Source organism: Caretta caretta, chromosome 1, assembly GCF_965140235.1.
Source record: "Caretta caretta isolate rCarCar2 chromosome 1, rCarCar1.hap1, whole genome shotgun sequence".
Taxonomy (NCBI): domain Eukaryota; kingdom Metazoa; phylum Chordata; order Testudines; family Cheloniidae; genus Caretta; species Caretta caretta.
The window spans coordinates 236,335,549-236,349,906 of NC_134206.1; the positions used below are offsets into that span (position 1 = coordinate 236,335,549).

A 14,358-nucleotide genomic window follows, 5' to 3' on the forward strand; every position below is an offset into this window, starting at 1 on the left:
TCCCTAGGCAGTCTGATCCATTGCCCCATTGTTCTTAACGTTAGGAAGTTTTTCCTGAGATTTAATCTAAATCTGCCATGCTGTAGTTTGAACCTATTGCCTCTTGTCCTGCCTTCTGTGGCAAGAAAAAACTTTTCTCCATCTTTTTTTTTGTCTTTTCTTTTTTTGAGCACATACCTACCCATTTCAGGTGGCATTGTACTTGGCAGGGTTCAGCTGTGACTCTGCTAGTGCTACCCATGCTGTTGTAGCGACACTACTATGTATCCTCACTCCAGCGTGATGAGAGCTAGCGTGACGATGTGTGCACGAGCAGGGAAATTGCACTCTTAGCTCATAGTGTAGCCATAGAGGGAGATATTCTATGACAATAGGAATTAGACACCCAACTCCCAAAGCATTTTAAGGGCAATTAGGCATCTAACTAACTCCCCTTTCTGCCTTTGAAAGTGTCCCCCATAATGTTTTGCTTGTTTGTATGGGTATAACCTTTGCTTGTTTGTGGGAGCAGCAGGTCAACTTCTAAGAAATAATTCAGATGGAGAAATTAAGGCCTTGATTCAAGATGCTTCAGTGTGTGTGTGTAGCTTTAAGCACGTGAGAAATCCCACTGACTTCAATGGGACTACACAAATGCTTAAAATAACACATGTGCTTTAAGTACCTTGTTGAATTAAGACCTAAAGCAACAAACCAACTTTTCTTGTGATAGCCACATTATTGGGTCCATTAAAATTAAATATCCTTTTCGATATAAATGTTGTGTGGGGAATAATCCTCAGGGTGAATAATTTTTTGCTGCAGAAACGGAGCCCACCTGCTTTTCAAGGGAGCTAGGAATAGCTGTCAAACGTCAATATTTATTTCAAGAGACCACTCTCCATATAAGATGGGTGTCCAAGGGGGACTTGGCCTGCCCATCTGCTGGGCCTATTATTAAAAGACTAACAGTGACATGGTGATTAAAAGGAGTCTGAGTACAATTTACAAGTTTTGCATATCTTCTTATACAGTGGCAAAAATGGGCTGCAATTTGATTTGCTCGCACAAACCAAATATCAGATCTCCTAACCCAGTGTAAGTTAAATCACAGTGTAGAAATGACCAATTCACTCAATTCATCAAATCCAAGGCTAGAAGGGAGCATTGTGAACATCTAGTCTGTATAACACAGGCCAGAGCACTTCCCCAAAGTAATTCCTAGAGCAGATCTTTTAGAGAGGAAAAAAAACAATGATACCCTATCAAGCAACGCAAATAATCAAATATCGTAATTAAAACCACGATTTATAATATGTAGTCTATTGCCAACCAAAACGCAGTTACAGCTGTGAACATGACTGAATAGATTATTTGCACTTACCTATGAAGATTCTGATAAGAGTGGGTATTGAGATGCTTAAAATGTCTTTTAGGTTACAATTTTGTTATATGTCAGAATTAAAAAGTAAACTATTTAATACATCACTGAGTCAAATTAACCACTAGCAAACCTCTCAGCTGGTGATGTCCAATGTGTGGGAAGAAGGCTGGTTACGCTTAGCGTTCGAAGTGTCTGAGGAGATGTCTGCACTACAACTGGGAATGTGCTTCCCTGCACAGGTAGACAGATGTGCGAGCTTGAGTGGAGCTAGCATGCGAAAAATAGCAGATTAACTGGGGTAGCACGGCAGCAGCTCGGGCTAGCTGTCCGAAAATGTGCCCGCCCGGACCCCTTGGCTTCATACTCGGTGGCTAACCCAAGTTGCCCTCTGTGCTACCCACGGGTATGCTGATATTGTTAGTGCGCTAGACTAGCTCAAGCCTAGCTAGCACGTCTGTCTACCCCTGCTAAAAAGCACACAGGCCCAGCTGCCGTGTTTTAGAAGGGGTATAGAAGTTATGGGATGGGAAAACTCCCTTTTATTCTACATTTACAGCATATTTAAAAATCATGGTTTCTAAACTGGAATTAAAATAAATTTTTGTGGTTCAATTTTCTCTAGCTTCTGGCAAAAGTAAGCACCACGCTGTTGCATGCCTTGTTAAAATTTTGTTTCGCTGATAGTCTTTTAGGAAGGGCTAGAATGACTTCCAGCTCAGTATCTGCATTTGCCTGGCACAAGTTTCCACTCAGAAGAAGAGTGCTGATAGCTGGTTCAAAGAATGTATGAGCTCTGCTGGATTAGAGAGCTGATGTTCTAAACAGGGCAGGTGTGTAGGGTTTTGTGTGTGTGTGAGATAGCCATGTTAGCTACACATAATGGGATCCATCCTTGTGTCTGGCTGAACTGCAGTTAGCACAGGGCCTATTGGAGGACAAAGGGGGACCACCTTTGTGTTTCCTGCATCCCCAGTTTGGTCCCTGAAGTAAGTTAGAGCAGTCTCAGAGCTGCTCTAACACTCACTTAGGACTGTTATTCTAGCCAGTAACTTCCTGAGTATATCACTATTCCATCTATGCCCTCTTTTCCAGGCATAGTCCCTTTTCTTCAGCTTCCAATTAGGGCAACTTTATTGCCCCTTTGTGCCATGGGTGTGGCCCAAAGGGGACGTATCAGGGACCACAATCTCTCGACGTGAAGGGTTAGTTCAGACCCTAGAGCTAATTCAGTTCTTGGCTTCTCTAATGAGACCCTCAGCAACGGCATCAATTAATGCAAGTTGTAATGTTTATAAAGTGATGTGGATACTCGTTTAGAAACTGAGCCTTTACCCTCAAGCTCCTTTTGCACAGGCCACCAAACGGTTATCAGATTTGCAGTGTGTAAAGGTTCTTAGTCCAGCTTTAGCATTTACTCTGTAAAAAAAAATAAACATGGAGAAAACATGTTTTGTTTTTTTTTTCTGGGAGAGGCTGGTACCAGCAGCACTCTTGAAGGCAGAATACCAAATTAGTGACTCTGCAAGAAATCTGCCTGCTTTTGAAAAGCTGTTGCTTCGGCGGCTTTGGAAAAGTTTTGAAATCACAGTAAGAAAGAACACCGAGGTTTAGGAATGTTGTGGAGTATCCTCTACCTTTTAAAGAAGGCAGCCCTCCTGCCGTGACGTTACACTGGCATCCCGCCCGAAAGCTCTTGAGCACTGAGAAGAAAGGATCTGACACAGAAGTGACACAAGTAAGTTCTCTTTCTCACTCTCTTTCTTTCTCAGTTTCTCTCCCTTTGTTTTTTTTTTTAATGATTAAATGCTACCTATGGAGGTGGGAAAAACTACTTAACACTAAGTAGCACTGGGTTTGTGTTTGCTGGTTTTACTTAAACATGGAAGAGACTATTTAAATCCACAAAAGACAAAGGTACAGTATAACTAAGCTGAAATATACTTTTTTTTAAAAAGGACAATCATTGTGGTCAGCTGGTGTTTTCACTGATTTATTTTAAAAAGCTTGTTACATGAGTGATTCAATAGTTTCTTAGGATTCCTATTATTACACACTGCTCACTAAAAATATGACTGTCTCACTAGGAAGAGCAAGAAAATGCCTACTTAGAGTTTAATGTTTGTTATCATTTAAAGGTGAATCCTTAGTCTAGCAGTATAGCACAAAACATTTGGAGAAGAAAATCCGGTCATGCAATTTAAATGATATTTATCTAAAGGAGTCAGATATTGTACACAGTTAATCATCAGCAAAAGAGAAGAGGGCACAAAGTTCATTTGCTTTAGAGGACTCCATTTTTCAGCTCAAGTCTCATTAAGACTAGAGTAGGTTTGAACACACAATACATTAATGATCTACACTGTGAATGCTTATTGGAGTTGATATCTAATTGTTAATGATTAGCACCTCTTCAATTGCCATTAAAACCAACATTTTCCAAAGCTAGTACTGCTGAAATTGGAGGTTTGCGTGGTTCAAATGTAAATTTTGGCCTTTCTGGGCACTCCTGGAGTTTTCAGAAAAGGAACATAAGTCACCCCCCTGGTGGGAGACCAGAACAATGCAATGGAAGAGGGACATGGTTAAGGGGTTGGTCAGTTATCCTGAATTTTCAGAAGCCCTAAAATGATTACCTGGATCTCAAACAGGTGCTGCTGTACTACTCATGAAAAGGCCACCATTAAGTTAGCAGGAGCAAGTTAATGAACCGATATCCTTCTCCCTCAGACAGAGCAGGCCTGTGAACATCCTTATGACTGGAACAGCTTCCAAAGGCTCTACAGAAAGAGCAGGCAAGAAAGAACATGTTGGAAATTGGCTAGGCCTCATGAAAGGGCCCAGTGGTGACTGGCCTGGATAACCCTGAGCAATGGCTGTTTGAGTGAAATAGAAAGAACCTAGAAAAATTAAGGCTACGTACACAACACCAAGAAGTGACACCTTAGTTGAAAAAATACAAACCATTACGTCAATAATTTCAATACACAGAGAACAGATAGCATTAGACTCTTATGGTGGCCACGTTGTCATCGTAGGACATCCTGGTGAGCCATGCTCACCAGGTGGTCAGGCAGGCGTTCAGTAGGGTAGCTGCTAGGCTGTGATGACCTCCTGTGTGAGGGCACAGAAGGGGAGGGCAGGGAACAGCCAAAGGGTCTGATGGTGAATGTGGGGCTCTCTGTGCAGAAGAGAGTCAGTGACACAGACTAGAGGAGGAACCGAACAGAAGCACATATACGCTAAAGACATTAGGCAATCCGCACCTGAAACAGGGAGCAGGGCAGGGCAGTGATTGAAAGAGGGAACAAACTATGGGCTGTGCCCTCCTAGCCTGGGATGGGTGCAGTGGGCACTTAGAGGAACAGTGCCGGGGTCGTATGGAGTGGTGGACTGGGGGGAGTAAAAAGGTTTTGGTAGAAATGCAACAGCAAAGTGCTAGTTAATCTGAAGTCCTAAGAGAATAGATCTAGGGCAAGGCCCTCCCCTATTAGACATAACTTTAGTGGTTTCCAAATCAACCTATCACTGAGTTTCTCCCAGTTTTCATTTGACCTGTATGGCAAAACATGCCATTAATACTTCAACGTGCCTGTCATATGCATTGACAGACATGGTCTTGGTTTAGGATAAGACTTCAGCATTTATACAAGGGAAGCAGAAAATTATACATGTGGGCAACCCTAGTGAGTTCTTTACCCATAAAATACATCCCCGTGTGCAATGTCCATGATAAGTGCTGTCATTCTTGCCCTTATTAAGCTAGAACTTCATCTCTTATCTTTCTTGGAGCTTTTATCCTCACTGGCATTACAATGTCCAGAATCACGTCCAGGATCCATGCAGAACCTTCTGTGCCCAGTACTTCAGCTGATTCAGTCATGATGTGTGAGTGTGTTGGAATGTTGAGCTACTCTCTGGAAATGTCCCTGATCTTCCCTTACACTATCCTGAGTGCACAGACTCTATTAGCATATGCTAATGAGTCTTTTCCGTATGACAATGAGGCGCTGGCGGGTACAGCAGGCAGATGGGCACTTTCAGGTAATTTGCATTTTGAAAATTCCTCTCTCTGTGGAGCTGGTCTTCCCCAAGTGCCTTCTGCCATGCAGAATCCTGGCCCCCTCCAAATCACAGACTTCCATTCTTCATAGTTATCATTATGCCTGTCTTGTATATCAATTGAAATGAGACAGATGGCATACCCATGTCAGCAGCTGCATGATCAAATCCTTTGCAGTTGGGTACTTCCCACTGATGACTGAAATGCAGGGGGCTGTGTCTGCAGCTGCCCAAGAATATTAGCATCATCCTCATGTAGTGTGTTAGATATGCACTGATTATCCTCCTGATTGTTGCCCAGATTGGGATGCATGGCAAGCTTGTGATGGATCCAGGTTGACAGAGCACCTAATCTGTAAATGGCATTATAATCATAATACTTAGCACTTACATAGTATATTTCAGTCTTAGATTTTCAAATCACTTTTCAAAGGAGGTTATTAGCTTTATCCCCTTTTGGGGACACTGAGGCATAGAGAAGGGAAACATGACTTGTCCGAGGTCACCCAGCAGGCCAGTGCCAGGAATAGACCCAGGTACCTGTTCAGTGCTCTGTCCACTATCCCACACTGCTTCACCCCTGTGAAGTCTGCCTACAGCAAAGTCTGAAAGTTCCACATGACATTATGTATCCAAAACTAAGCACTGAATTTCCTTACTGTGCCTACAATGGGCCACCTTTGAAAAGTCTCCCCAATGAGAATTAGTATCTCTGAAATCAGACCCTTGACCTGTGTATATTTAAGATACAGGAGATGGATAAAAGTGTTATGGGCCAAATGATCTACTGGTACAAATTAGCACCGTTCAAATGACTTCAGTGGTATTGCACCAATTGGTCTCAGCAAAGAATTTGTCCCTAAACTCTGTTACTTGTTAAAATCCTCATCAGACCCTATGATTCTATGATTTTGGGTCAGCATTGCCTTTCAGGTTCACTGTAGTTTCCCCTGATAGGGTAGCTCAGACCATCCCATTTGGTGAAGAGCACCCTTCTGTCTGAGTCTTTAAAAAAAAGATTTTACAGCAACGTTAAAATAGGCTTCCAGATATTAACCTCACATGAAACATATTGTGAAAAATACTCCTTGAATAGCAGGGTGCTCTTTTTCAATCTAGCTTAGACATCTTTCACTATGGTATCTTATGACTGGGATATCATTCCCCCTTGTTTTGTTGTCTCCTTTCCACCTCTGCCATCGTTTATAATTATCTGTCTAATTTTGGGCCTGATCCTGCAAACACTTATGCCGATGAGTAATTTTACTCACACAGAAAGTGCTACTGAAGTTAATAGAATAGCATTCATCCTGTGCTTACATTTTTGCAGGATAATGCCTTTAATCTGTATATACTACAGCTGTGCTGAGGACAAAAGTTCCATTTATGAAGGACTTTCAGATTTTGAAATTTGGCTATTTTCCGAACTGAAAATTTTCAAATTCTCTGCAAAAGAAAATTCTCTCCACCCCGGTTCCCCAAAAGTTTTGGATCAATTGAAACATTTCTTTTCAACAAAATCAAAATGTTTCGTTTCAGTTTTGTTGGTTTTTATATTTTATTATATCACGATACATAAAAAATATATTTTTTTTAAAAAAGAAAACTAATATAAAAATCAAAACATTTTGTTGACATGGTTGGATCTTTTTTTCAGTCTTCTTCCCAAATTGAAGTATTTTTTGATTTCAATGGAATTTCATATTTCAAGAGAATATGGTTAGAAGTTTCTCTGAACAGCTCTATAAACATGTTGTGGCAGGGTTGTATCATCTTATTTGTCTGTAAAGCACCCTGCATGCTTTTTAATAATAGACTCATAGAACTTTAAGACTGGAAGGGACCTCAAGAGGTCATCAAGTCCAGTCTCCTGCACTAACAGCAGGACTAAGTATTATCCAGACCAGGGATAGGCAACCTTTGGCCTGCGGCCCTCCAGGGAAAGCCACTGGCAGGCCGGAACGGTTTGTTTACCTGCAGTGTCCGCAGGGTTGGCCGATCGCAGCTCTCACTGGCTGCGGGAAACGGGGGCTGCGGGAAATGACGCGGGCCAAGGGATGCGCTGGCCACCACTTCCCGCAGCCCCCATTGGCCGGGAATGGCGAACCGCAGCCAGTGGGAGCTGCAATTGGTGAACTTGTAGATGCTGCAGGTAAACAAACCATCCCAGCCAGCCAGCGGCTTTCCCTGGTGGGCCGCAGGCCAAAGGTTGCCGATCCCTGCCCTAGACCATCCCTGACAGGGGTTTGTCTAAACTGCTCTTAAAAATCTCCAATGACGGAGATTCCACAACCTCACTAGGCAATTTATTCCAGTGCTTAACTACCCTGCCAGTTAGGACGTTTTTCCTAATGTCCAATCTAAACTTCCCTTGCTGCAATTTAAGCCCATTGCTTCTTATCCTATTCTAAGAGGTTAACAAGAACAATTTACCTCCCTCCTCCTTGTAACAACCTTTCATGTACTTGAAAATTGTTAGCATGTCCCCTCTCAGTCTTCTCTTTTCCAGACTAAACAAACCCAATTTTTTCAATCTTCCCTCATAGGTCATGTTTTCTAGATCTTTAATCATTGTTGTTGCTCTTCTCTGGACTTTCTCCAATTTGTTCATATCTTTCCTGAAATGTGGCACCCAGAACTGGACACAATACTCCTGTTGAGGCCTAAACAGCACAGAGGAGAGTGGAAGAATTACTTCTTGTGTCTTGCCTACCACACTTCTTCTAATACATCTCAAAAAGATGTTTGGGTTTTTTTGCAACAGTGTTACACTGTTGACTCATATTTAACTTGTGATCCACAGTGACCCCCAGATCTCTTTTTGCAGTGCCCCTTCCTAGGCAGTCATTTCCCATTTTGTATGTGTGCAACTGATTGTTCTTTCCTAAGTGGAGTACTTTGCATCTGTCCTTATTGAATTTCATCCTATTTACTTCAGACCATTTCTCCAGTTTGTCCAGAACATTTTGAATATTAATCCCATCCTCCAAAGCACTTGCATCCCCTCCCAGCTTGGTATCATCTGCAAACTTTATAAGTGTACTCTCTATTTCATTATCTAAATATGAAGATATTGAACAGATATTATGTGATTACCATATAAATAATAACTCACTAATTTTTCCGAACAGGAAGACTTATATATTCAATCTAGAAGAGCAATACCATGGAAACAAGAATGATTCCTGACCAATCTAAAGACAGTCCACCTTTCCTGGACAGAAGTATTGGGCCACTTCCTGTCAAGATAATGTATCCTTATTTTTCTAAGTTAAAGGTATAAAGATCACAGCTCAACCTTTAATTGCCTAAAAAGCATTGAAAACTGTATTTTGATGTTTTATGAATATTCACTGAGTTCAGTGTGCTAGCATGTCACACTATTTATTAAAGTTCAGGAAATGTTACTGCTTTATAGTCTGAGCCCAAGCCCAGTTATGTCAAAGGAAGTTTTCAGTGGGCTTTGGATCAGGCTGAATCTTGGAAATGGATGCATTAGAAATATACAGAATGGTAATAATACTGGTGACTATGGCTACATTTATTATTATTAATTAATTATTATTATTATTATGATATTTAAATAGCTTTACACAGGAAACCCTTGCCAGGAAAGGCAACAGCAAAGACTAAAATGTAGGCAGGGAGTGCATTCCCCCCTGTGGCTAGCAGCCCTTCTCAGATAGCACATAGAAACAGTGGGAGCTGAAGCTCAACATATTTCATTGCAAAGTATGAGAGTTTGAAGGCCAGCCTAATTATGAAGTAAAATCCGCTGACTGAAGGAAAACCACTGAAAGGAGGTTTTACCCAAACAACACATCTAGTATCTGTATTTCGTTGCCAATCCCCTGAGCCATCCAATTGCTGAGGAAAGATGGTTCTTAACCGACTCAATTTCCTTTTCTTCAGATATTTCTTGGGGCACTAGCATTCTCCTTTTTTGCCAAAGGATTTTCTGGAAGCTACATGAAGAGTATGTCAAGTCAAATTGAAAGGAGATTTGAAATTTCATCATCAGTTGTCGGCATCATTGATGGCAGCTTTGAGATAGGTATATATCTTTCCCTTTGGAAGTAAAAAGGATGAGCATTTTAATGGACAATTTGTTTAAAAGTAGCTATTCTCATAGGAGCTTTGCTTATATCTCTTCAGGTAACTTAATGGTGATGATACTGGTGAGCTATCTTGGGTCAAAGGTTCACCGGCCCAAAGTAATTGCTGCTGGATGTCTCATCATGTCATTTGGAACATTTTTATCACTGATGCCTCATTTCCTAATGGGACGGTAAATATGGCTGATTATTATATTATGCACCATTTAGACTCTGTCAAAGTCAGATTCAGGACTCACATAATTTGTCAGACCGCTCTGTTTATTAGCAAAGCGCTTTGCCAATGCACCCAGATATGTGAGCCCCTCTCTGAGGCTCCAGCTAACTTATTTATACAAATAAGCCAAAGCCAATTTAACATAAGAGACAAAAGGAAGCAGAAACTGACAAATATACATACATATCTTATTTGCATACTAACATTTACCAATCTCCTAGCTCAGTAGGAGCTCTAAGTTAATTAGTTTGAGGACTCATTGTCTCACACTCCTTAATGTTTCTCTTCCTGACAACTATATTTCAACAAACCCTTCAAGTAGCATTTCTTTAATGAATTATAATTTCAATATAATTCATTCTACTTTCACAATCCCTCCTTTTGGTCAAGCTACACAATGACCAACAATTACTGGGTTCCACATATCAATCGTTCTTTATCTCTTTGTTCATCAGTGATATTTAAAATCATCAAATTAGCACTCTGGTTTGGGGCAGCTATCTGTGTAGCATGCTTGACACAATTTTGGGTAGAACAGGAAAGTAACTGAAAACATACAAAAATTATTAGGATTCCAAACAGGAGAGTTAGGGCTCCCTGAAACAACCAGTTTCCTATGCCAGAGAAATTGAAAAAGTTACTTAGCCACTTCCATAAAGAACTTGGCTCTTCGTGGGGAAGATATGCGATTTGTTCTAAGTGGCTAGCACGATCTATTACCTCATTGGTGTTGTCTGGTATATACACACAGCAGTCTTTTCCATTGAGAGCACAAGTCCCTCCTTTTGCGGCCAGCACTACATCCAATGCCTGACGGTTTTGGAGGGCCATCTGTCGGATTGCCTCTGTTTCTTTGGCCAGGGCTCTTAAACTTTCTCCGGTTTCATTTGCCATTATTTCAACTACTGCTTGTAACCTTAGGAGCCTTTTTGCATGGTGTATTACTCCCCCTAATGGTATTAAGGAACCGCCAATGGCCTCTTCACAGGTTAAGGGGCTTATGTTATTTACATACCATTGGGCATCTGTTAAGTCCCTTCTTTTTCGCCTCAATTTGCGGAGGCGTTCTCGAGGGAAGGTTCCTAGCATTTGGAATTGTGGGAAGAGTCGGGCGGGATAACAGATTCCTGACCAATTAGCTGGTAGTGCGGTATAAGCTGTGGTCCCACACACCCAGTGATGGCCTATTAAGGCCGGGAAGGGTCGGTTGCACCCATTTGTCATATAGGTGTTTGCAAAGGAGGAGGAGTATCCCCCAAAGGGTATAGGGTAATTCTCCTTATGAGGAGTGGTGTTATTTGCATGACTGTAGGGGGAACATGAGATTGATTTCTCTGTTTGATCCCAGGTTGAGAAAAAAATTCATATCTCCATACCCGGCCCGCCACTTTTTAGTTTTGTTTGAATAATCCCATACACCATTGGCCACAATATGCTGAAGGCAACGGCTTTTCCCCAGATCCAGCCCTGTCCCATTACACACCCAACACCAATGACCTTTTCCCTCCACCACACTTATCCGTTTAGATGCATTTATTCCCACCGCTTCCCAAGTGTCATTGCTGTTCCATATTTTGTTAAACAGACGAGGCCCTCCAGGGCCTGGGGACTTGAGTGGGATAGCCAGGACAGGAACACCAGTTTGAGAGTGGGCTGGGATGTGGCTGCAGACCCAGCAATTAGAAATATTAAGGGTCTGAGCTATCCACACCTGCTGCTTGATAAAAGAATTGTCATCATGGTCTCCCCAGACCATAAGATACCAGCAGCCGAGGAACAGGCAGAAGTATATGTTGGAGGCAAAGCTCTTCTGGTTCTGACAGCCTCAACTGAGGGAACTGCAGTCATGGTTTTACGCCCACCAGGCAGTAGGCACTAGGCTCGCTACTGCTTTTTTTTGTTTGTCGTCTGCTTCTGGCAACCCTTACGAGAGCGTAGATTGTAAGATATTGCAGACTGTTCCTCTATGTCTTCTTCTGGAGTCAAAATTGACTCTGTGTTGTCCTGAGGTGATGATTGGTTCTCTGGGGATGGTGCCTTCTTACATTTTGAAGCATGTATCCACGCTGTGATGCCAGATAGTTTAACAGCCGTCTGTGTAGTAAGCAGTACCTGATGAGGACCCTTCCACCGGGGCTCCAAGGCGTGCTTTCGATGATGGCACCGTACGTAGACCCAATCACCTGGCTCGAGATTGTGGCAAGTGTCGGAGGTGGGTTCCGTGGGCCAGGCGTCGCGAACCTGTGAATGGAAGTTACTTACAGCTTGCATTTCCCTTGCAATACTGAAGGAGCGCACTGTGAGTCAAGTTCAAATCTGGAACGGGAGTAATGGTAGTCATAGCTCGCATAGGGCGTCCCATAACAATTTCAAAGGGACTTAATTTATGCCTTTGGGATGGAGTGGATCTCATGTCCATAGGGGCTAATGGTAAGGCTACTGGCCAGCTTAATCCTGTAGAGTCACAAATTTTAGCAAGCTTATTCTTAAGTACACCATTTCGTCTTTCAACTGCACCTGCACTCTGTGGGTGGTAGGGACAGTGCAACAGGTGTTTGATATGCAATATACGGTCCAGGTGTTGAACAAGTTGTCCAGTAAAATGTGTACCCTGGTCACTGGACAGATTAGCAGGAATTCCCTTGGCAGGCATAATATGATTTAACAAACATTTGGCAACAGACAGTGAGTCAGCCTTGCGACAAGGAAAGGCTTCAATCCAACCAGAGAATATACCATAACCAATATAAATTCATATTGTTGACATTTAGGCATTTGTACAAAATCAAGTTGCCAATGCAAGAACGGTGCTTGAGGTAGGCCCCGGAACCCCTGGGCCACTTTTACAGGTTTACCAATACTATGGCTTTGGCAAATGGTACAGGTTGCACAGTGGCGGGCTGCAAAAGAGCTAAAATGGGGGGCCCACCATCCTGTCTTAGTTACAGCAGAGATCATCCCCTCCTTTCCGACATGCAAAATGCCGTGTAGCAGGGCAGCCAGAGACGGGTAGAGTGAAAAGGGGGCTACAAAGGTGCCAGCAGGCGAGCGCCAAAGAGAATCGGGATGTAGAGAGCAACCTTGGGCAACCCAGGATTCTTTCTCGGTTTCTGGGGCAGAGTCTTGGAGCAGGGTGAGGTCAGTGAGGGACGGCGGCGGTATAGAAACAGAAAGGGAACCTAGAAATGCTGCTGCCATAGAACCTTCCCCAGATGCATGTTTAGCAGAGGCGTCAGCAAATGTGTTACCCTTAGCAACATCAGTATCCGCCATTGAGGCCAGGGCACTTAACAATAGCTAGGGCAGACGGAAGTAAAACTACATACAGGAGGGCAGCGATGTAGGGCCCATTTTTAATAGGGGTACCGGCAGAGGTAAGGAAACCCTGAGTTTGCCAGAGGGTACCAAAGTCATGTACAACCCCAAAAGCGTAGCGGGAGTCAGTGTAAACGGTGGTAGAGCGTCCCTCCGCCAAAAAGCAGGCACGGGTGAGGGCAACTAATTCAGCGACTTGTGCTGAGGTTACAGAAGGTAAAGGCTCAGCTTCCAGGGTTTCAGAGAGTGAAACTACAGCGTATCCTGCAAGGAGACGACCTTGGTCGTCTCGAAAACAGGAACCATCAGTAAATAAAACAAGGTCAGAGTTAGGGAGAGGGACATCAGAAAGTGACAGCAGAGACAGTTGCAAGGCAGTCGTGGGGATCACCGTCATTAGACAAAGGAAGGAGAGTGGCAGGGTTTAACTGAGAACAACGCTTTATGGTGATATATGAAGCTGATAGTAGTAAAAGTTTGTACCTGGTAAGGCGGGCAGAGGAGAGGTGGCCTGTGTTACGTTGTAGCAGGAGAGTTTCTACAGAGTGAGGGACCAGGAGGGTAAGAGGAGAGCGGAGAACAAGGGAATCAGACATTTCGACTAGGCACGCTGCAGCAGCCACAGCACGCAGGCAGGGGGTAAGCCTTGGGCAACAGGGTCTAAAGTGGCAGAGAAATAAGCCACTGGGTGGTTCTTTTCTCCGTGCATCTGAGTGAGAACTCCAAGTGCACACCCAGATTGTTCGTGGCAGAAAACGGTAAAAGGCTTAGAATAGTCAGGCAGCCCTAAGGCAGGGGCAGAAGCCAAACCCTGTTTGACGGAAACAAAGGCAGAATTGGCCTCGGGAGCCACGGCATGGGCTAAAAACTTCCGCACCTGGCGTGGGGAGCGGGGTCGGAGAAAGCTAAGGATAGCTTGGACGCGGGTGGGAGAAAGTGCATGGGAACCCTGGGAGAGGAGAAAGCCAAGGTATGTGACAGAAGCTTGACAGAGTTGTAGTTTAGAGCGAGAAGCTTTGTGACCCTTATTTGCTAGGGCAGTAAGGAGCACTAAAGAGTCAGTTTCAGAGGCAGACAGTGAAGGGGAACAGAGGAGTAGATCATCTACATATTGGACTAGTGTGGACCTGGATGGGAAAACAAGGTCAGCAAGGTCTCAGGCTAATGCTTGGGAAAAATATGACGGGCTTTCAGTATACCCCTGGGGCAGTGTGGTCCATGTGTACTGTTGTCCCTTGTAAGAAAAGGCAAACAGGAACTGGGAGTCAGGGTGAACCGGAACAGAAAAG

The 14,358-nt window shown here is 43.3% G+C and overlaps 1 protein-coding gene across 2 annotated transcripts in view; it reads left to right on the forward strand.

Moving 5' to 3' along the window:
- Nucleotides 1-14,358, forward strand: part of LOC125625306 (solute carrier organic anion transporter family member 1C1-like) — a 72,873-nt gene that overhangs the window by 4,928 nt on the left and 53,587 nt on the right. For both annotated transcript variants that reach the window (XM_048827170.2, XM_048827161.2), the window contains exons 2-5: nucleotides 2,836-3,098; nucleotides 8,554-8,699; nucleotides 9,335-9,476; nucleotides 9,578-9,710. In XM_048827170.2, coding sequence (XP_048683127.1) covers nucleotides 8,589-8,699; nucleotides 9,335-9,476; nucleotides 9,578-9,710 — 386 coding nt within the window. In that variant the 5' untranslated portion in view covers nucleotides 2,836-3,098; nucleotides 8,554-8,588. The remainder of the gene's footprint in view (nucleotides 1-2,835; nucleotides 3,099-8,553; nucleotides 8,700-9,334; nucleotides 9,477-9,577; nucleotides 9,711-14,358) is intronic.